The sequence below is a fragment of the Bos indicus x Bos taurus genome, chromosome 19, assembly GCF_003369695.1.
Source record: "Bos indicus x Bos taurus breed Angus x Brahman F1 hybrid chromosome 19, Bos_hybrid_MaternalHap_v2.0, whole genome shotgun sequence".
Classification (NCBI taxonomy): Eukaryota; Metazoa; Chordata; class Mammalia; order Artiodactyla; family Bovidae; genus Bos; species Bos indicus x Bos taurus.
In genome coordinates, this window is record NC_040094.1 from 45,080,761 (window position 1) to 45,101,435 (window position 20,675).

The 20,675-nt window shown below is 57.6% G+C and overlaps 2 protein-coding genes across 8 annotated transcripts; one reads left to right on the forward strand and one right to left on the reverse strand.

Moving 5' to 3' along the window:
• Nucleotides 1–472: 472 nt before the first annotated feature.
• On the reverse strand, nt 473–16,873 carry UBTF (upstream binding transcription factor). 7 transcript variants are annotated; one of them, XM_027517138.1, is made up of 21 exons: nt 15,995–16,171; nt 13,411–13,535; nt 11,719–11,894; nt 11,085–11,168; nt 10,836–10,991; nt 8,368–8,432; nt 7,968–8,088; nt 7,501–7,611; nt 7,016–7,149; nt 6,704–6,845; nt 6,373–6,414; nt 6,123–6,236; nt 5,864–6,019; nt 5,341–5,475; nt 5,069–5,179; nt 4,567–4,655; nt 4,275–4,464; nt 3,453–3,500; nt 3,060–3,131; nt 2,818–2,961; nt 473–2,739 (listed from the first exon to the last, which is right to left on the reverse strand). In XM_027517138.1, the coding sequence occupies exons 2-21, from the start codon at nt 13,466–13,468 to the stop codon at nt 2,614–2,616; spliced, it is 2,274 nt and encodes a 757-aa protein (XP_027372939.1). In that variant the 5' UTR covers nt 13,469–13,535; nt 15,995–16,171; the 3' UTR covers nt 473–2,613. The 7 variants fall into 7 exon arrangements, with proteins under 7 accessions (XP_027372939.1, XP_027372943.1, XP_027372940.1 ...); XM_027517142.1 differs by lacking the exon at nt 15,995–16,171 and adding an exon at nt 14,632–14,649; XM_027517139.1 differs by lacking the exon at nt 15,995–16,171 and adding an exon at nt 14,700–14,787 and having other exon boundaries at nt 474–2,739.
• Nucleotides 16,874–16,978: 105 nt separating this feature from the next.
• LOC113877229 (small nuclear ribonucleoprotein F-like) lies at nt 16,979–19,062 on the forward strand. Its single transcript, XM_027517146.1, has one exon. It carries the CDS (start codon nt 18,743–18,745, stop codon nt 18,986–18,988), a length of 246 nt encoding a protein of 81 aa, XP_027372947.1. The 5' UTR covers nt 16,979–18,742; the 3' UTR covers nt 18,989–19,062.
• The last annotated feature ends 1,613 nt before the right edge of the window (nt 19,063–20,675 follow it).

Below are 20,675 nucleotides of genomic sequence, written 5' to 3' on the forward strand. Positions count from 1 at the left end.
GAGGGAAGGCTGTCTTCTTTAACCTCAGAGTGAGTCATCTTGGCCCAGCCCACTTCCCATCAGAGGTCTGGGTCATTTAGGAAAGTCTTTCCTCACCCTGGTGAGGCTGAGGGCTCAAGGTTACCCCAACTCCCAATGATTAGCCCTTGCATGACCAAGGTGAACCCTTGACCCTAATGGTTCATCACCTTCATTTTTAAAGGCAGTGCATGCTGGGAGAAAATTTGTTTTCCAAATTCTCAGTCCTTAGTGGTCTGACTACCTAAGTTAACAAACTGAATTGAGAAAGTACAAGAACAGTAGAACAAAACAATGTGAAAGTAGGCTGCTATGGAGCCTTCAGGAATGAGGAAGATGGTTCTAGAAAGAAGAGGCAAACAAGTTGCCTTCAAGGGTCTTACCACACTGAGCCTGTTGGGTCACCTCTGCCACCACTCCCACTTCACTGAGTCCAGTGATCAGACAGCAGTCAAATCTTTGTATTTTTACTTTATTGTACAAAAAAAGGGAAAACAAAACTTCCACAGTTGGCCTTAAGCTTAGGCAGACACCTCTAAGCCATTCCCTCCCACCTCCCATGATACAAATTCAAGTTGTGGTTGTTGTTGAAACCTACAAAAAACACTTCTTAAATATTAGAAAAAAACGGGGTGGGAGGGGAGAGCAGGGGTCCTCCCACCCCAGTCATCCCATCCCAGTGCCAAAATGCACTCAGAGTGACCTCTTACAGCACCCACGCCCCCACCCCCACAGCCATGTTTGTACTGTAAGAATTTTTCAATTTTTAAAACAGGAAAAAAAAAAAAAAATGCCCCATCCAAAGTTGTTTTTAAATGAAAAACACATTCCACTGAAACACAACAGCGCAGGGGCACTAGAACAGGGAAATGGGGCTCTCTGCAGGGGCTCTTGGGAAGAAATAGAACCTATGAACCCCTGTACCTAATTCCCGGAGGACAAAGAAAGGGGAGTGGGGAGTAGGGAGTGTCCCCCACTAGCTCCTCCCACCCCCAGCACCACATCCGAGGCAAAGCAGATTATCTATCTGCCTTCCTCTGAGCGGGACCCACCTTTCCCACCACACCTCCTAGACAAGAGTTCTTCCTCTTGCCTTTCATTCAGAGGGGGAGGGTGGAAAAGCACAAACCCCCAATTAAATAGGTCACTGACATGATTGTTTTAAAAAAATTTGATCAAAAGCAACAATAAAAATTAAACCCACAGAGACTAGGTGGCTTGGCTTTTTGAGAGTCTAGGAATCAGGGTTCCAAAATCTGGGGGATGGCTGGCAAGGGTTAGGACAGCTGTCAAAGCAGCTTTTGCAGACCTCTCCCTCAGCTGTGGGTTTGGGGAGATGGGGTGGGGAAGGGAGCTGACCTGAGAAATCAAAGGAAATGGGGGTGGGGTAGCTGGAGGATATGGGGGGCAGGCAGGAGGGGTGTATAAGAGCTTCCAATACATCTCTTGAAGCCCAGGTTCAGAGCCGACGGTGGCTGGGTGACCCCTCAGATGAGCTGGAGACACCTTTCCCGCCAAATCAAATGTTTAAGGTTCACCTGGTCTGTCCCCCTCCCCACTGTCCTGATGGATACTGGAGACTAGCAGTAGCGCCAATGGCCCTGGCTGAGGGAAACCAGCAGAGGAAGCACCAGAGTGGCTTCAGTACACCCGAACTGAATCAGAGATCAGGCAAAGCAGAAGATATAGAGAAAAGGGCCACCCCAACCTATTCCCACCAGGGTCAGTGTCTCCATAGCCCTCACAACCCTTTTACCTTCTCTTACACGCACAAATAGACGTGCCTTTGCACACATCCACAGGTGCACCCATGCTATGTACAGGCCACACGCATACACACACGCACACACGCGCACACACACACACTTTTCCATACACGTCAAGACCGTTTTAAAAAAGCCCCAAACCTACCCTCTAAACCCTCCCTCTCCCAGAAATGACAACAGAGACGGCAGCCGAGATCGGTAGGAAACGTCTCGTTGACAGCTCAGAGCTTAAAAAAAAAATATATACACATATATAAAAAACACTTCTGCCCCCTCCCCCCCGCCCCCGTGAGTGGGTCCAGGCAGCTCCTTCCCGCAGGGGGCAGGGAAGAAGAGGGCCATGGGGCAAGGCCTATTTCTTCATAGGCGCCCGCCCTCCTCTCCCATGTTCCCTGCCTCCAGTTCCAATGTAGGGGTCCAGGCTGCAAGCCCCTCTGGAAAGAAAGGGGTCTTCCTCAAGCTTCCACCCTCCCTTGGGTTGGGCTGCAGGTGTAGGGGGCCTCACTGAACTCTTTGGGAACCCCGACCCACTCCCGGGTCCATTGTCCATGCCGGAAACCGCAAGTGCAGAGGAGGGGGTGGGCTGGACCAGTCCAGTGGTGGCTCAGTCTGATGGGTACGCTCCCTGGAGGGCCCCCCAGGGCTGATGTCTCTGAGGCCGCAGAGTTCTGGCCTGGGCGCCTCCAGCGCCTACCCCCCACCGTGTTTTGTTTAAAAAAAAAAAGAAAGAAAGAAAGAAAGTGGGGGAGGCCAAGGGGCAGGGGGACAGAACATGGGGGAGAAACAAAGGTGATCAGCCGGGGAGGGGAGCCCCGGGTGGGGCTGAGCCTCAGTTGGAGTCAGAGTCCGAGGAGTCCCCCGAGGAGGAAGAGCTGGAGCTGCTGCCCTCGGACTCGTTGTCCTCATCCTCGTCATCGTCCTCGTCGTCATCCTCGTCCTCGTCGTCCTCCTCGTTCTGGGCGACAAGAAAGTGTGGTCACCAGGGGGCCATCCTGGCAGCAACCCCCCCACCTCCATGCCCCATCCACCCCACCTCATCCCCATCCTCGCTCTCATCCTCGCTGCTGGACTCGGAGGAGTCCCCGCCATCCTCAGAGGAGTCCCCGTTCTCATCGTCTTCCTCTTCATCATCTTCCTCGTCTTCATCCTCATCCTCTTCATCATCATCCTCAGACTCCTGGGAGGGATGGAAGCACATCAGTGGTCCCTGCCGTGCCACTCCAGGCATCTTGAATCTCCCCACCCCAGCGCCCCCTTCTGGGAGGGGCTCCTTACCGACTTAGATTGCAGGGCAGTCCGGCTGGACTTGGGGTTCGGGCCTCGCAGCTTGGTCATGTTCTTACGTTTCTGTAGGAGGGGATGGGGACATGGGCAAAGGGAGTAGCCAGGAGTTCTGTACTGCTCCCCCCAGAAAGTGAAAGTCATGTCCAACTCTTTGTGACCCCATGGACTCGGGCTCCTCTGTCCATGGGATTCTCCAGTCCAGAATAATGGAGTGGGTAGCCATTGCCTTCTCCAGGGGATCTTCCCAATCCAGGGATCAAACCCAGATCTCCCGAATTGCAGGTGGATTCTTTACCGTCTGAGCCACCAAGGAGCAACCCCCTAGCCCCCACCCCCACCACAAGTTCCCTCCTTATCCCAACAGCACCCTGCTCCCAGACTCACATTAGAGATGTACTCTTTATATGCTGCACGTTCCTGGGGAGACAGACTCTGGGGGAGACAGAGGAGGAGGTGAGGGCGGGAACATGACCCAAACTACTGCTGACTGAGCACACTGGTCAAGCGCCAGGCAGTGGGCTCAGCTCTGACCATCATGCCACCTGCGCCCATCCCAGTCTCCTTAGGTCTCTGCAGAGAACCCTAAGGACCTGAGAACATAGCTCAGTATTTCTGCTTAAGATGCTCCAAAGCCTTTTCTAAGCTACCCTGTCCTAAGACTGCTTTCATGTCTGTCCTGTGCTCTACCCAAATGGAGGCTCCAGAGTCAGGGCCTTTCTCAACTCAGAGAAGCGCCCCCAGAAGACTGCCATAGCGTGGCTCAATCACTTCTCCCCAGAAGCCAAGCCCAGAGCCACTGCCAAGGCAATCTGGGGCTCACCAAATGTCTGGAACCCTTAAACCCTGCTATTCCCCCTGGGTCCTTGGCCAACCCACCTGGGTGGCTGGGGAGGATATTGGTGACTCTCCCCACTTTACAGATCTGACTGCTCAAGCAAGGCACAGAAGCGGAGCTCAGAGGCTAGAGGCTGAGCCAGAGTCTTGGAGACATCCCCTGGTCCCAGCTGGAGGGAGGAAAAGGCAGTCTGATTTGGATCTTCCTACTCCCTGGCTGTGTGACCTGGGGTAAGTTACTTCACCTCTCTGAGCCTCAGTTTCCTTATCTCTGATAGTAATCATTACCCTGAAGGACTGCTGGGACGCTGAATGAAACCATGAATGCAGACCAGTCAGCATGATGCATCCTCAGGTCCCCTGCCCTCTCACCTTGACCCAGAGGTCCAGGTTCACTTTGTACTGTTTCTGCTGCTCCTCAGCCTGCTTCTTGTAGTGCTCCTTCTGGCTCTGGGAGATGCGGTGCCAGCGGCTGCCAATCTCCACCATGCGCTCCTTCAGCGGCAGGTGGTTCAGCTGCCCATTGGACAGCAGCTCCTGGGAGAACTTCTGATAACCATTCCTGAGAGGTGTGGGTGTCACAGGGAGGGTCAGGACACCAACCAAGCAGCCCCTCCACCCTGACCCTCCCCATCTCAGGAGGGACTCTAGCCCCCAGACTCACATGGGAGGTTTCTTGGGTTCTCCCTGGAATTTCATCTTCTTGGAGGAGTTTGCAGCAGCCGGGGGTGCCCGCCTCTCACTCAGCTCTCTCTATGAGGACACCCAGAAAGGTCACTTATCCTCTCTCCTGCCCCAGTACCTGCAGTCCCTAGCTGACTCCTTTTAAATGCCAGGAAGGAGGAGAAACTAAGGCACAGCTAGGGAGCAACTTCCTAACCACTCACGCCTTTGTCGGGTAGGTCCTGCCGTCTGAAAGTGGTTTCATAATTGCACTCACATGATTGGTATCCTCACCCTCATTTTAGTGATGCATGACTGAGGCTCAGAGAAGGAAGTTAAGAGACTTATTCAGGGTCACACAACCCAAGCCGGGACTTCTGGCTCCAAGTCCCACGCAGTAAGGAAAGCCGCCCACCCGAGAGGATGCTCCTGAGTTTTAAGTTGGGGGAGGTGGCCCCAGCTCCATCCTGCCCCACCAAGCTAACCAGAAGCCCCTTTCCCACCTCGTATCGCTTTTGGTCTTCGGCTGCCTTCTTAATCCACATCAGTTTCTCCTTCTTTTCCATGTTGTTCCAAGTCATCTCCATGGCTTTCAAGGCCTTCTCCCGGTCATTCTGGGGACAGAGAAGGGTGTCAGAAGTGAGAAGGGTCACCTGGGGCTGCCCACTGTGTGGGCAGTGGCAGAACAACCCCTTTCCGAAAAGATAAATGATAAAGCAACTACTTATCCAGAAAGAAAGAAAAGGAAAAAGACCCCTTTCCCACTGCCTGCTACCTTGAAGCGGGCCAGGTAGTCACCGATGACACTCTGTTGCCATATCTCCTCTGCTCTCTTGGGCGACTCCGGCAACTTGCCTGGCTTCCTCTCCGACTGGGCCTTCAGCGCCGCCTCCCGGGCCTTGTACTTGGCCTGCGGAGGGACAGCAGAGGCGTCAGCCTTCCGGCCACCCCCAGGGGGCGCGCACGGCCCGTCCTGCAATGGAAGGTTCTCCCCGCCACCACTAACGGCAAGGGTAGGGTGGGGTGGGGCAAGCGGAGGCGTGGGCTGGTGCAGATGTCTCCAGCCAGGGGCTCAAGCCGCCCCGCGGCCCTGCTCCCCAGGGAGCCCACAGCCCACAGCTGACAGCTTCCCGCCTTCCGGCTCGCTAGGTTCCCAGCCCCACAATCTGCGCTCAGGCCGCTGTGTGGCTCACACCTCACACACAGACCCGGGGCAGGGTGAGGAAGTGCAGCTAGCCCCCGGGGGAGAAGCGGCCCAGGCTCTGCCTGGCAGCCCCTTCTGGTCTGGCAAGCCTGACCTTTTTCTTCTCCGACAGGTCATTCCACATGCGGGCCAGCAGGCGGGTCAGCTCGCTCTCTGAGAGCTCGGGCCGCTCCTCCTGCAGCTGCCGCCGCTTCTCTTCCGAGAAGATGAACATGGCTGACACGGGCCTCTTGGGCTTCTCCGAGCCGCCCTTGTAGATGTGCAAAGAGGGTCGGCGTCCACGGGGTGCTCACGGGGAGCCTCGCCTCTTCCCTTCCACCCCACCTAGCTGCTTGGTCATGCCCCCTGCCCACCTTGCCCGCTTCCTGGGAGGGCTTCTTAGAGGCTGGGCTGGTGGCTTGCTTCTTGTTGATGTTCAACATCTTCTCTTCCCCCAGGACCCGCTGCTGCTCCTCTTCAGGCAGGCTCTGGACAGGGAAAAAGTGGGCAGCATGGGGCTGAATGTGTAGTCCCCAGGCCGTGTCTGTGTTGTCCTAAGGGCCTTGCTCACCAACCACTCCCTGGCCTCTCTCTGCCCACTGCCCTCCCCGAAGGAACACTCACCTCTAGAAAACGGAGCAGGTCCACTTCATAATCCTTCTTTTTCTGGGAAAGGAAGGAGAGTCAAGGTCAATCGGGGGCAGCCTCGGGGAGACCTCCTATACTCCAGGGACCAACAGTAGCCTCTCAGCAAACCGTCCAGAGCCTGGCCAGGGCCCAGTCTCCCTCCATAGCTGGTAGGCATGAGGCCCGAGACCCTGCCTTAATCAGCACAGACACTAAACCAAGCACAACACCGCGTGTAAAGCAAGGGCCCAAGATCAGACTTCAGGCTTCAAAACCCCAAGGTTCTCCGGGAGTCCCGCCACTCCAGGGCTGGCTCCCGCCGGCGTACCTGGTCGCACTTCTTGTGGTAGGCATCCTTCTCCTTCTGGGAGAGCAGCTTCCACTGCTGGCTACATAGCACCATGCGCTCTGTGCTGGGCACGTCCTTCATGTTGGCCATCAGCTCTGCACAGTACAGCGAGTAGCTGTTCCTGTCACAACCGGCAGCAAGGGAAGAGCATGCCTGTGAGTGACCAGGGAGGCCCAGGGCAGCGGCCTCCTTACTTCCAGAGCCTGGGCTGAGGTCCTTCATCAGCCCGGCTCCCTAGCTGCCTGCCGGCTCACCCCCCATCCCCCAACCCCAGGGCAGGGCAGCGCTCACGGAGGTGGCTTGGTGGGTCGCCCATCAAACTTGTCCTTGAGCTGGCGTTCGGCCTTGGTAAGAGTGGACTTGGTGATGCCCTCCTCACTGATGTTGAGCTCGGGGTGCTTCTGGATGTAGTCACGCATAATCTCCTGCAGAGTGAGGTTGGAGGGGATGGAGGGCAACGGGGTGTGGGGTTAGCCGGGGCCGGGGGGGTGGGGGAGAGCCGCTGGGGAAGGGAGGCAGGGAGCCAAGCTGGGGGGTGGCCGTGCATCTGCTGTGTCACACGAGACGTGGTGCCCTGCCCTGCCCTAGCCTGAGATCTCATGTTGGGGGGGGCGGGGGGGGCGGGGAAGGTAGGGGCAGAGGTGAGGGGCCCAGAAGGCCCCTCCCTCAGTGACGGGACGGGCAGTGACTGCCTCCCGCAGAGTGCGGAGGCCGCAGAGTCAGAGGGCAGAGGCTCGTGAAGAGCCGGATGGGGAGGAGCGCAGCGGAAGCCTAACCTCGTACTCCTTCCGCTGCTCCAGGGCCTTATGAATCCATTTCAGCCTCTTTTTGTCCGAGAGCTGAGACCACTGCTTCCCCAGGGAGTCCTTCACCTCCTTCGTAGTGGCCTGCAAACCAAAAGCCGTCAGACACACACAGGCAGCCAGGGGGAGGGGGGAGGGGAAGGGGAGGGGGACACAGAGGCCCCCGCCCCCTCAGGCCACAGGAGGTCACAAGAGTGTCCCCCACAGGCCAGGAGGGGAAGGCAGAGAGGCGGAGGGTCCCGCCTGGGTGCAAGGGGACAGGCTCACACACGCACACGCACGCACGCACACGCCAGCTGGCCCAGGCCCTGTCCATGCAGCCCACCCCTGGGGAGGGGCCTCCTCTCCTGCTCCCCTGCACCGTGCCCGGCCGACCTGGCGCGGCTCCCCCCTTGCCACCACCGTGCGCCCTCCCCACCACCCCTTGGCCGGACACTCACATCTGGCCGCACTTTGAGATACACCTTCTTCTCATGGGTGTACCACAGCTGCTGGGGGGTTTTGGGCTTCTCGGGGATGTCCGACTTCTTGGCATTCTGGATTAGGTCTGGGTGATCCTCCCTAGCCAGGGCGCGGGGAGTGACAGTCAGTGGTGGGAGAGGGGGTCCTGCCAGGGCAGACCCCGGCTAGCTGCCCCACTCGCTAAGGCTCCTCAGCCCATCAGCTGGGGCCTAGTGGACCAGTGGTTAGCTGCCAGTCTCTGCCCCTGAGCGTGAACCACTACGGTCAACAGGTGACCCATCCATCTTCCATGCCTCAGGGGTGGTGAGCACCAGGCTCTGATCCCCTCTCCTGCCACACCCAGCACCCTGTGGCCTCCTCTGGGCTCCACTGCCTTACCTGAATCGGGCGAGGTTTCGCTCGAACTCCTGTTTCTCCCTCTGGAAGTCCTGAATATATTTCATCTGGGGGGAGGAGGCGATGGGGTCATCCATGACCCAAGAGCTGAGCCACAAACCCTACCAAGTCCTCCTTTCTAGCTATTTTGCCTCCCTGTCAGTGATGTGTATGGAGAATGTCATGAGTGGCGGGGGTGGGGGGAGGGAAGATGATGGCCTACCTTCCAGTGGGTTGAGGGGGGACTCTGTAGCCCAGACACTAGGAGCTACAGGGGTCTCCCAGGACACATCCCATCCCCTCCCTTTCAGAAAGGGAGAGTCCCGAGACAGGGGTAGAGGGGGCTGGCCACCTGGCATTACCCAGTCATTCACTAAGCAGTGACAGCCCTGGGATTCCCCGAGATAGTCCCCCTCTGCCTTTCCCCAACACCAAGGAAACCCCCAGGGAGGGAGTCAGGGGAGGGCGTAGGCCTTGCCTGTCGCTCGCTCCTCCTCTGTCTGTGGCAGCTAATACTAGTGTGCCATCTCAGGTGGCCCACAGGGCCGGGGGCAGGCTGAGTCCCACTTCTAAGGCCCTGAGGAGAGACTTAACTGACTGCAGCCCAGAGTGAATTCTTGTCTCCTGAATCTGGATTCCTCCCCCCGACCGCCCCAACCCACTACCTTTGGGTCCCTGGTTGTCCTTGGCAATCCTGACACCATCCCCACCACAACCCTCAGTCATGACCACTTTCCCTGCCTCCAATCCCTTCTTCCAGGTTCTTGGCTCCCTGCGCCCTCCCTCACCCAGCCCAGTCCTACTCCTCTACGGCCTGGCTTCCCTTCCTTCTCTCACCCTGGTCCTCCGTTCCCACCATCCCATCTCCATACCTGCATCCCTCCTGCCTCCCTCCCTCTTGGACTTCTTTTCCAACCTGTCTCTTTCCCTTCCTCGTCTACCTCCCCTCCTGGCCCCACTTCAACGTCCCCCTTTCCTTTCTCCCTCGTCTTCCCAGATTCACAACCAGAATAGTGCTGGAGGCGGCCAGGGACACATGCTGCTTGAGCCCAACCTCTGCCTCTCATCAGGTGCAAGAAGCGAGGCAGTTCTGCTTCCCTCTGAGGTTTCCACAAAAAAACCGAGAGCAGAGCCCTGCCTCCTTTGCCCCAGTCTCAGCTCTCCTCTCACAGAAACAGCAGCTTTCAGAGCCAGAAGGCACCACCCAGATCAGGCTCACCCTCCACGCCTCAGATCAAGACCAGGCCCAGAGGATGGAAATGACTTACCAAAGGGCACACACACGGTGATGCAGTGGCAGTCAGGGGAACAGGCTCACTGTGTCCCCTAGGCTGGCACCCTGTCCAGTGTACCTCGGAGTTTCCTCTGTCCCGCCCTGGTCCTGAGACCCTCTGCCTCTCCCTCTCACCCCGTGGGAATGTCTGGGCATTGTGTATACAGTCAACTCTGCAATGGCCCCATTGGAGGGGTCAAGAATAGCTCCAGCGGTTCATCCTCCAGCTTGGTTCAGGCAGCAGCTGAAGACAGCTGGATCGACTCAGACAAGCGAGCTCCTTTTTTGGGTACAGTACCAGGCCATGTGAGCCTGAAGCCAAGGTGTGCAACTTGGGACAAGAGCTGCTCCCAGGGCTAGTGCCCTCCCGAGAGCCAGCTGCCTACAACTGTCTCTTCTCCAGCAAGTGTGCCTTCTTGTCTCTTCTGCTGCCCCTCGCTAGCATCTCTCCCTGGCTCCATCTCACCACGCAGTATCTCTTCTGCGCGTCTCTCTCTGCCCACCGCCTCTCACTCTTGTCCTACCTGCAGGCTCCTCCGATGCTATGCTGCCTGTTTCTCCCAAGGACCACACGACCTCACTGTATTGACCATGTCCACCCCTGCCTGGGAGGCTGGGGCAGCCTCTGCCCAAGGTTAATGGGCTTGACGATCTGGGACAGCACGGGGCCACAAAGGACAATGTGTGTAAGGGGAAGGAAGTCCATGTAACCTGGGGACGCGCCCGTTACCTGCCTAGAGAAGAGGGCTAGGCAGGGAGCCCGTGCACTAAACCATGGTCCTGGGACACGACGCCCTCCTGCACCCCAATTCCTCTGAACACAAAATCTGGACCACTCAGTCTCCCGGAGTTACCTCTATGAGCATCAAGTGAGACCATGTGGGGAAACAGAAGTGAACAGCTGTGCGGGCCTAACAGTGAGGACGTGTGTGTGAAAGAGGACGTGTGTTTCGGGTGTCTGCCTTGGTCACGGTTACATCTGTAGCAGTACCGACAGCTGAGGGTATATGGGCCCGGGAGGCGATGATCAGGTGAGCTCCCCAAGGCCCTCCTCCACTCTGCTGACCCACCCATGCCCCTGACGCCAGGTCCCTCAGTCTAAACCCTTGCTGCCCCCCTCCCCCTCCGGCCAGATAACCTACACCATACCAGCTTCTCCCCACCTCTTCCCTCTGCACCTTAGCCCCCCGCCCCCCACCTTCTTCTTCTCCGGCAGTTCCTTGTATTTCTTGGACAGAATCTTGGTCAGGTCCAGGTTACTCATCTCCGGGTGGAGTTTAGCATACTTGGCCCGCTTCTCCATGAAGAAGCGAAAGTAAGGGGTCAGGGGCTTCTTTGGGAAGTCCGGGTGTTTCTGGAAGGAGCGACAAGGACATGGTCTAGGTGAGACACTGTTCTTTGAGCCTCGCTTCTCTGAACTCTCGTGTTCCTCCACCTGGAAACTCACCTTGAGTTTTTTGCCTTTGTAAGGATTTTTAACATGTTCCTGAGCATCGAGGATCAATTCTGTCAATGTACGGAACTTTCTCACCTGGAGGAAGAAAGGAGGTGAAGGTAAGGGGAAGCGCCGAAGAGGGGAATGCCACCCAGGAGCATACCCTCGTTTTCCAACAGGCCTTCTCTACTTTCCACTAGACTGAAGATATCAAAGGAGAAGGGCTGGGGTCGAGAGCGACACAGCTCAGGCTGCGCTGATACCCAGGCACTGGCCCATGTTTACTGCAGAGGTCCGGGCAGTCGGTACACATCGTAGGAGAGCAACAAGGCGACCACCTGACCTCGAAATGGTGGTCCATGTCAGCACCTCATTCAATCCCCAGAACAGCTCAGGTGACAGATGCTCTAAGACGGTAAGTATTCAAGGCCACATAGCTTAGAAAGTAGAACTGAGAAGTCTTGGCCAGTGCTGTCAACCGTGCCAACTCCCGAGATGCACAAGGGCGACCACACAAGGACCTCGCCTGGTCTCTTTCCTTCCTGTTTATAGACTTCTGTTTCATCGCCCCAACCAAGAAGGCTGAAGTAAGGGTAGGTGAAGATGTGTGTTCGAATGTGTTGGGGAGGGAGGGGGAATCCATTACCTCGTTAGAAATCTCCACCCATTTCAGCTTGCACATGTCTCCAGAAAAGTCTTTAAATGCTACTTTTTCCCAGTCCATATGTGACTCGGTGGTTTTGAACTTGGAGCTGTCATTGGATGGAATGTTGTTCTTCATGCATTCCAACAAAGTCAACATGTCTTCCTGGGACCAGCGGTCTGGGGAAGGGTAAGAAAGGCCATTATGCCTGGTTCATGCCAGCCCCCAACCATGCCACAGTCCTTAAGCACTCAACCCTTCCTTCCCAGAGCATCTCCGACCCTTCAGATGGTTATCTCCCCTCTGAAGACACAGACAACACATGGCCTAGCCCTAAGGAAAAGCTGTGGCCATACAGATTAGAGCAGGGACTCCAGTCCAGACAACATCACGCCCAGAAAAACAGACTTGGACCCAAGTTTGGCTTACTGCAAAGCTATTATCATTTCTAACGTGCCAGCCTGCCATGGGTTACAATTTATCATAGGGAAGGGGGGAGGGGAAGGAAGCCAGTAATCTGGGACCTTGTTAGAGAACAGCTAGCTCACTGCAGAAGAAAGGGAAACAAGGAGGCCACACACCTAAACGTGAAGCTAAATTCAGTCCCAGTTCTACTTGGCTACCCTAAATGTGCAGACTGAGGCAGGGGTGTGGGCTGTAAGGAGAACCCACGCCAATGTTTTGCTCCAGCATAGCTGGAGACTAACATTAGAGATGTGAGTGTTCCACCGCCCTACCCTCTCTCTCAGAAAGGACCAAAGGAGACTTTGGAGCAAGTAAAACAATGGTAGAGCCATACAAGGCAGCTATGAGGCAAAGCCGGCAGGTGGGCAAAGGGTGAGCTCTGCTCCAGAGAGGGCCCCCCTCCTAGAATTCTGAGTTGTCTTCTCAGCCCAATTCCCTATGGAAGCAAAAAAAAAAAAAAAAAGGAGTCTGGACTAGCTATTTCCAGTCACTGAAAGGCAGCTCCATTGAGGGCTCTCTGGAGGGGACTACTGGGGAAGGTGAGCTAGGATGATAGCTATCCATGGCTAGGAGTCAAAAGGGCTCTTGACTTGCATTCACATCTGGTCACCTGGGTCCGGGTTTTTGCAGGAGGGTCACATGAACCCATAATCCTCTCTCCTCTCAGTGCCCCACAGGCATTGCCAGATGCTCAGATTCATCCTACCCACCCTGCCACCCTACAACTGGATCCCCACTGGATGGGGTAGAGTATAATTAAGTGTGTTTGAGGTCTCCAGCCATCAAAACACCCTTCTCTCCAACCTGCCTCACCAAAAACTATGCTCTCTTAATAGCAATTAAAAAAAACAACCCTGAAAAGCTTTCCCAATCCCTCTCATCTCCCCCTTGCTCCCATATCTCTCATCTCCCCTCCCATTCCAGGGCACTGCTGAGGACACACTCGGGGTGACTGGGAACCCCTGAAGGAAGACCTAAAAAGGCCTCCTCCTCCCTCTCTAACCTGGGGGGGAAATGGAGTGTGAAAAATACAGTCTGTAGGTTCAAAGCCAAATAGTTTGTGTTTAGCCAAACACCCAGTGTGAGGGGTGTTTGACACTCAAGAGCCTTCCTCCCATTTCAGTTCAGAGAATCCCGATGAGAGAAAACCTTTAGAAGGGGAGTGGGCCTCGCATACCTACGTGAGAATGGAGGGTTTAAGTTAAAGAGGGCTGAGGGTGGGGCTCCTACCTTGGCCTTTAGGGGCGGCCATTTCCAGGTCTGTGGGGCAGTCGGCTTCTCCGTTCATTCTCCAGCCGTCCAGCCACCTCCTCGGTCGTGCTAGCCAGGCAAGCCGGGGTCAAAGCCACCTCACCCTTTAGAAGAGACACCAGTCCCCTCTCAGGCGGGCTGAGAGGTGGGGGTCTGTCTATCACTCCCTCCCCAAAAGGGGAGGGGGACATAACCCCACACTCTCAGAGAGACCCAGCCAAAACTCCAGAAGACTTGATGAGTTGGTGGGGGTGAGAGTGCACTCCTCTACCTCCTAACCCCACCCCCAGCCCCTACAGCCTCTACAGCCCCGCTCCTGGGCGTGCGCCCTCCGCTGCCCACGCGAGACACTGCTCCGCGTTCCAGCGCGCAGCGAGCGCCGGCCCTCCGCCCTCCGCCCTCCTTCCCCCACCCCGGCCAAAAAAAAAAAAAAAAACTCCTCCCCTTCTGCGCGCCCCGCCCCGGGGAGGCCCCAGGCTGGAGGGCGGGGGAGGAGGAAGGGCGGGTAAAGGGCGCGCGCGGTCGCGGAAGCGGGCACGCGCCTCAGTCTCCTCCTCCCGCTCCCCCCGGCCGGTTCCCCCCGCCTCCGCAACCCGGCGGGGACCCGGACGCAACGCAGCCGCCGCCAGCCCCGGAGCGCAGCGGCCGCACCGCCCCCGGGGACCGGATCCGGATTCCCGACGCCCTCCCCCTCAGGCTCCCGACGCCGTCCCCGCCCGCCTGGGCGGGCAAGCAGCCGGAGAGAAGCGGCCTGGCCTGCCCCCCGCCCCCGAGCCACCCACCCCGGCCAGAGGCGCCGCCACCGCCCAGCCACCTCGACGCGCACGGAGGAGCCCGGCGCAGAGGCGCGACCACGGCGGGAACCGCCGCCTCCTCCCCCGAGCCTGCGGCCCAGCCCCGCCGGCGCCCCCGCCCGGGCCTCCGGGGAGCCGAGCCAAGGAGAGGGCGGGAGGACGGCGGCCGGGAGGCGGGAGAGCAGCGCTCACCGGCCCCGCCGCCCCCTCCGGCGGCCGGCGAGAACTGCGCCTGCCGGCTCGGAGAAGCGCGGGCTCCTCCGCCCGCGGCCGGGGCTCGGCTTGGGCCTCGCTTCCTGCCCTCCCCTCCCCCGGCTCTCGGCGTCCTCTCCATTTGCCCTGGTCCTCTCTCGCCCAGTTCTCTGCCTGGAAGTCGCCCCGGGTCTCCTCCGGGCGCCCACCGTACCCACGGCTCGCTCCCCGCCGCCTGGCCCCGGCCCCGACCCGGCGCGCGTCCTCAGCCGCCTCGGTTACCCGGCGCAGCGCGGCCTCCGGGCTTCCCGCTCCGGCGGCTCCCTCCCCGGCTCTGAGCGGCGGCGCCCTCCCCCGCTCGGCCGGGCACAGCCGCAGCTCCCTCCCGCGGCGGCAGCGGCTCCTCCTCCGGGCGCGGCGGCGGCGGCGCTGGGGCGGCGGCTGCTGCTGTGGCGGCGGCGGCTGCGGCTGTGGCTGCTGCCTGCTGCTCCTCGCGGCGAAAAGCACAAAGCACAGCGCCCTCCGCCTGCAGGCAGCCCGCCCGCCGCCCGCCCGCCGGCCCCGGCCTCAGCTCGCACACCCCCCGCCGCCGCCGCAGCCTCCGCCGCCGGAGCGGGGAGGAGGAGGGAGAAGGGAGGAGGAGGAGCGGGAGGGGGGGCGGGAGAAGCGGGGCAGCGAGCGCGTCCTTCCCCGTAGAGCGCACACCGACCCCCGGGGAGCGAGCGCCAGCCCGCCCGCCTCGCCGGCTCCGCTCCCTCCCACAGCCTGCCCGGGCGGGCTCCGCGGGGGGCAGCTGGGAGGAGGGGCGGGAGCTGGGGGGACCCGGGCGGCCGAGGCGGAGGGAAGGAAGGAGGGGAGGGGGGTAGTGCTGGTGGTGGTGGTGGCGGCGGCGGCGGCTGCTGCTGCCGCCGGGGGCGGGGGGGGGGTCGGGGCAGGGAGACACGCAGCCGCCCGGATGGCGGCGGGGCTCGGAGCCGAGGCGGGCGGGCGCCGAGAGCGACCTCGCCAGACCCGCGGGGGAACTAGCAGGCTCGGCCGGCGCGGGAGGGAGGGCGCGAGTCGCGACCGCAGAGAGGGTGCCCGGAGGGCCCCCCGGCAGCTGGAGAGGCTCCGGGGGTGTCTGCAGCCCGGCTCCAGAGCTCTCTCCCCCAGCTCAGATTCGGGCTTCCACTCCAGCCCTCACCCGCTCACTCGCCCGCCTCCTGGAGCGGGCGTTTCGCGCCCACCCTTATCCCCGGAGCGTAGCCACAGGCTTGGGGCGCACGCAAGCCAATCGCCGTGCCAGGCTTCGGAGCCTGCCTCGCTGCTAAGCAGCACACACACGAAACTTAAAAAAAAAAAAAAAAAATCCTAAAAATGTCCTCTTTGCAAATTAAAACAGAAAAAAAAAAAATCTTTGCTCTTTAAATCCCGCAAACGGCGAGAAAGCGACGGGTCGGCGGAGGAGTCTCTGTGGGAGCTGGTTCAATCCAGCCCGGCATGGCTCCCCAGGCCTGCCCGGGCGCATGGAGATCGGCGCCGCCGCCACTCGCAGCAACCCCTCTCCCCCGAAATCCGCGGCGCCGGGGCTCACTTACCGAGCGTGTGAATGGGAGCACGGGCCAAGGGCACCTTAGGGGTGCGGCGGGCCGAAGAGCTGAGCCGCAGCTCCGCCGCAGCCGACGCCGGGGCAGCAAGCCGCCAGACAAAGCCCGAGATGGCGAAGCGGAGCGACGGCTAATGGCGAGCCCCACGCGCCGCGCTCCGCCCGCCCCGCTCCGCCCGCCCGCCCGCCCGCCTCGGCGCAGCGCAGCGCCGCTCCGAGCGCTCGCCCGTCAGAGCCGCCTCGGCGCCGCCGCCTCCCGGGCCACCCCGGCCTCGCCTGGCCCCTCCGCCTCCTCCGGGCGACTCAGCCTCACCCCTTCCCTCCCACCGCGCTTGGGGGCTGCACGAAAATAAAAAAAAAGAAAAGGAAAAATGCTTTTCTTTTTTTTTTTTTCCCTCCCTTTGGCAGGGCGGGCGTGTTGAGACTTTCGAGTCTTTTTGCCCCCAGCTCGCACTCACCTGCGGAGCCGCCGGGAGGGCTGGGGGTGGGGGCGCGCGGGGCTGGAGCCGGCGAGCGCGGGTTGAAAGCTAGCCAAGCTCTGCAGCGCCCGACCCGGGCGTATACGCCGCCGCCAGTCCCCGCAGAGAAATCGTCCTCCTACCCCCGCCTCCATCGCTCTGCGTTTCTCTTCCAATCAGCCGATCGCTTGGCGGCTCCTCCATTCTCCGGCCAAGCCTGCTGCCTAGAGCGAGCTCCACTCCTCCATCTGCTCGCCCGGCTCCTCGCTCCCCTGCCGGGGCCGGCGAGGCGACGTGGGGCCGGAGGGGGATTTGCGAGGGAACCTGCCGGCTTCCCGCTCCCATTGCTCCCTCCCCGCTGCCTCCTGCTTCTCTCCTACGTCTTTCCAACTCTCCCCCTGTCGCCACTGGTGTGTGTCTGAGTGTATGCGCGGGTTTCTTTCTTTCTTTTTTTTTTTTTTTTTTTTTATTGCTCTTTGCTTTTGCAACCCTGGAGCCAAAGCAGGGTGGAGGGGAGAGAAAAGGGGGGAAGGGTGTTACCAAAAAAAAAAAAAGCAAGCAAGAAAAGCTCTTAGGTTTGCAACACATTGGAAAACCGGGGGAGTGCCCCGCCTTGTCCGTTCTCGGTGCCCCGCGAGGGCCTTCCGGGTTTAGAGCGAACCTCTCGCTATTCTCAATGCCCCTCACCTCCTCCGAGTTTAGGATCCGAGGAGTCCGAGCAAAGAGTTCTCCCCCTGGGCCATAGCAAGGGGGTGTCAGGGTGAGAGTTGGGGGCATTTTTCAAGAAGCAGCAACCATCCGTCCCACCCCCGCTTCGGTAGCTGGGCCGCGGGAGTCGGTTGAGAGCAAAAATCCCGGTGGGTTTAGGCGAAGGGGATTCCGGGGCGAAGCGGAGCCGTGAGACCGCGCTTCGCGCATCTCCCCTTCGGTCTCTGCCTCCAGTCCCCAGCCTGCTCCCCCTTTAATTTCACCCCCCCCCCCCTCCTTTAATCTAATTTCTTCCAACTCCACCTTTGTTGTTAACCGGCGTCACGCCCGGACCAGCCAATCCCCGGCACGCTATCAGCTTGTCAAAAAGGCTTGGCCAGCCCTGGGAAAGCAGGCCGCGGGCGCTGCCCCCCCGCCCCTCCTCCCCCGGGCGGCGGCGGGGAGCCGCGAGGGGAGCCTGGCACCCCGGCCTCGCCGCGAGAGCCGCAGCGGGGCAGCCTTCCCGTAGGCCTCCGCTCTCCACCATCCTGCGGGCCGGAGATCGAAAGGCCTAGGCGCGACCACCATCTACCCTCCCACTGCCGTCGGCTGCGGTTGTCTGTCTCTTCCTCTCCTCCACCGAGAAAGGTTTATCTGGACGCAGGAAGCCAGAAGACGGTCTGAAGAACGCCTGCTTCCATCAGGCGAGCCTACGGTTTGGGCCATCGCTCCGGGACGGCGCCATCGCCCCCGGCTCCAGGGATGCCAGCCTACCACAGCGGCACTGCCAGCTGGGCCGCCGGCCCCTTTGGACTCTTCCCCTGTCACACAGCCTTCTCCATCCTCACACCACGGCCTCGCTGCTGCTGTAATTTCTCTTGTCTCCTGGGAGAACTGAGAGTCCTTTCCCAGGACTTCCACAGCCCACATCTGCCACGTTTCACAAACCGGGAGGAAAATCTTGTCGAGATCTGCTGTGTCCGGATTTTTTAGTGGGTAGGAGGGGCCGATTTACCTTGATGGTAATGAAGCTTAAGCTTCAGGGCCCCTCGTCGCAGGCTCTCTCTTTACTTTTGATTCATCATTTGGTATTATTTTTGACTCCCCTCTCCCCCTCCCCACAAACTCAGTTCTGCCCTTGGAACCTACAGAGGGCATTTTATGAAGGACCAAGCCATGTCACACTGTACTTAGAACCTGCTGCTGCTGCTAAGTCGTTTCAGTCGTGTCCGACTCTGCGTGACCCCATAGACGCCAGCCCACCAGGCTCCTCCGACCCTGGGATTCTCCAGGCAAGAATACTGGAGTGGGTTGTCGTTTCCTTCTCCAACTTAGAACCTGCAGGGAATGACTTTCTTGTTTTGACTTTGAAACAGCAAAGGGTTTGGAGTCAGAAGCCCCAGGTTTCCAGCCTCTGGGCTTTCCCACCTTAACAGTGTGAGTTTGATTAAATCTCTTAACTTCATCTGATCCCAGTTTTCTTGTCTATAAAATTAGAATAGCAGCTGTGTGGTTACTTCAGTCTCGAAGGTCGCAGGACAGTTGCATCGGCGAGTATCCTGCAGCATTTCCCCACTATTGCAGCAGTAGTAACGATGAGTTTGCCCCTCAACCCCAAACCTTTCCTCAACAGATCAACAGGAAAGCCAGTAATGGTGAAGCTTAAATGGGGAATGGAGTACAAAGGCTACCTTGTGTCTGTAGATGGCTATATGAACATGCAGCTTGCAAACACAGAAGAATACATAGATGGAGCATTGTCTGGACATTTGGGTGAAGTTTTAATGAAGTGTAATAATGTCCTTTATATTAGGGGTGTTGAAGAAGAGATGGGGAAATGAGAGAATAGCATCTTTGGGGGAATTTATATATATATATTTGTAGACAATAAAAATTTGGTTTTCAAAAAAAAAAATTAGAGTAGCAGTCCTATGTTCTCTGCTTTTCTCACCAGGGGTTGAAGGGTTGAGTAAGATGTATGTAAAACTGTAAAATACTCCACAATGTCACTTGCAACATTTACAATGGGAGAAACTTAGACCCCAAGAAAGTTCCAAGTCTTCCACACACAGATCTAGTGTCCAGGTGTCCTGGCTCCTGGCCCTGAACTTCTTGGCTGGGCCAAGGAGCCTTTCGGTAAAGTGCTTTGGAATAAAACAGGGTGAACATGAATCATGAGAATGATTATTATTGATTTTTTGTTCCTTGGGCAGCAAAAATCATGGCTGGCACTCTTCCCACTTGGAAACTGACTGGCTTGTTTTACATCTACTGTCTCTCTGGTGAGGTCAGGAGTCTAGACTTGGGCTATGGGCCCAAGAGATATGGACTATGGGCCCAGAGCATAAGGGAACCTACCTATGCCCCCTCTCCCAATTCATTCCCCCCTTGCTCCCAGTTTTCTGCCCTGTGCCTCCAAGCAGAGCCTCAGCATTCCACAACCCCAGCCAGGCTGGTGACAAGGCATAATCCTAGCTACACATTCTCCACTTGGCCCCAGGCTTTCCCTGGGTTGCCAGTATCCCAGCACTAGTTCATATAAAATCCCTGCTGTGCCTGGAATGCATTAACCAAAGTGTGACACTTCAATTCCTAGTGTACATGGAGTAATTTTAGATGGTATACAGATGAACATATTGTTTTCAAAGTTATGTATCATAATGTGAATTTGGAAATGTTCTGTTTTCTTTTTTTTTTTTTTTTAAGATAGTGACATAAAGCTGCTGCTTCTTATTTGAGTGTGAGGAAGCTACTGTCCCTCTTTTATTTTTTTCTTTTTTAATTGAGGTATAACTTTCGGATAGTAAACTGCACACATCTTAAAGAATACAACGATGCGTTTTTACACAGTATACATGTAACATGTGTATATACACACACACACATATATATACATACATGCACACATATATATAATGTAACTACCACCTAGATCAAGATATTGAATATTTCTAGCATTGAGCAAGCTCACTCAAAGCCAGTATTCCCCTCCAAATGTCACTAGTATTCTGAGCTATTACCATATGTTTAGTCTGTTTTTGGAGTTCATATACATGGAATCATTCGGTATATATATATTTACATCTGGCCTCTTTCACTCACCATTGTGTCTGAGATTAATTTATGATCTTTCACGTAGTAGTGGTTCATGCCTTTTCATTGCCATACAGTAGTATTCCATTGTAGACATCAGTCAGTTCAGTCGCGCAGTCATGTCCCACTCTTTGCAACCCCATGGACTGCAGTGCGCCAGGCTTCCCTGTCCATCACCAACTCCCAGAGCTTACTCAAACTCATGTCCATCAAGTTGGTGATGCCATCCAACTATCTCATCCTTTGTCGTCCCCTTCTCCTCCCGACTTCAATCTTTCCCAGCATCAGGGTCTTTACCAATGAGTCAGTTCTTTGCATTAGGTGGCCAAAGGATTGGAGTTTCAGCTTCAGCATCAGTCCTTCCAGTGAATATTCAGGACTGATTTCCTTTAGGTTGGGTCTCCTCGCAGTCCAGTGGATTCTCAAGAGTCTGCT

Coding starts and splice junctions, on each gene's coding strand:
- UBTF (XM_027517138.1), bottom strand. CDS start 13,468: ATGAACGGAGAAGCCGACTGCCCCACAGACCTGGAAATGGCCGCCCCT. Junction 11,895..13,410: donor GGCCGCCCCTAAAGGCCAAG/GTAGGAGCCCCA, acceptor ACCCTTCCCCAG/ACCGCTGGTCCCAGGAAGAC. Junction 2,962..3,059: donor CTGCCCTGCAATCTAAGTCG/GTAAGGAGCCCC, acceptor CATCCCTCCCAG/GAGTCTGAGGATGATGATGA.
- LOC113877229 (XM_027517146.1), top strand. CDS start 18,743: ATGAGTTTGCCCCTCAACCCCAAACCTTTCCTCAACAGATCAACAGGA.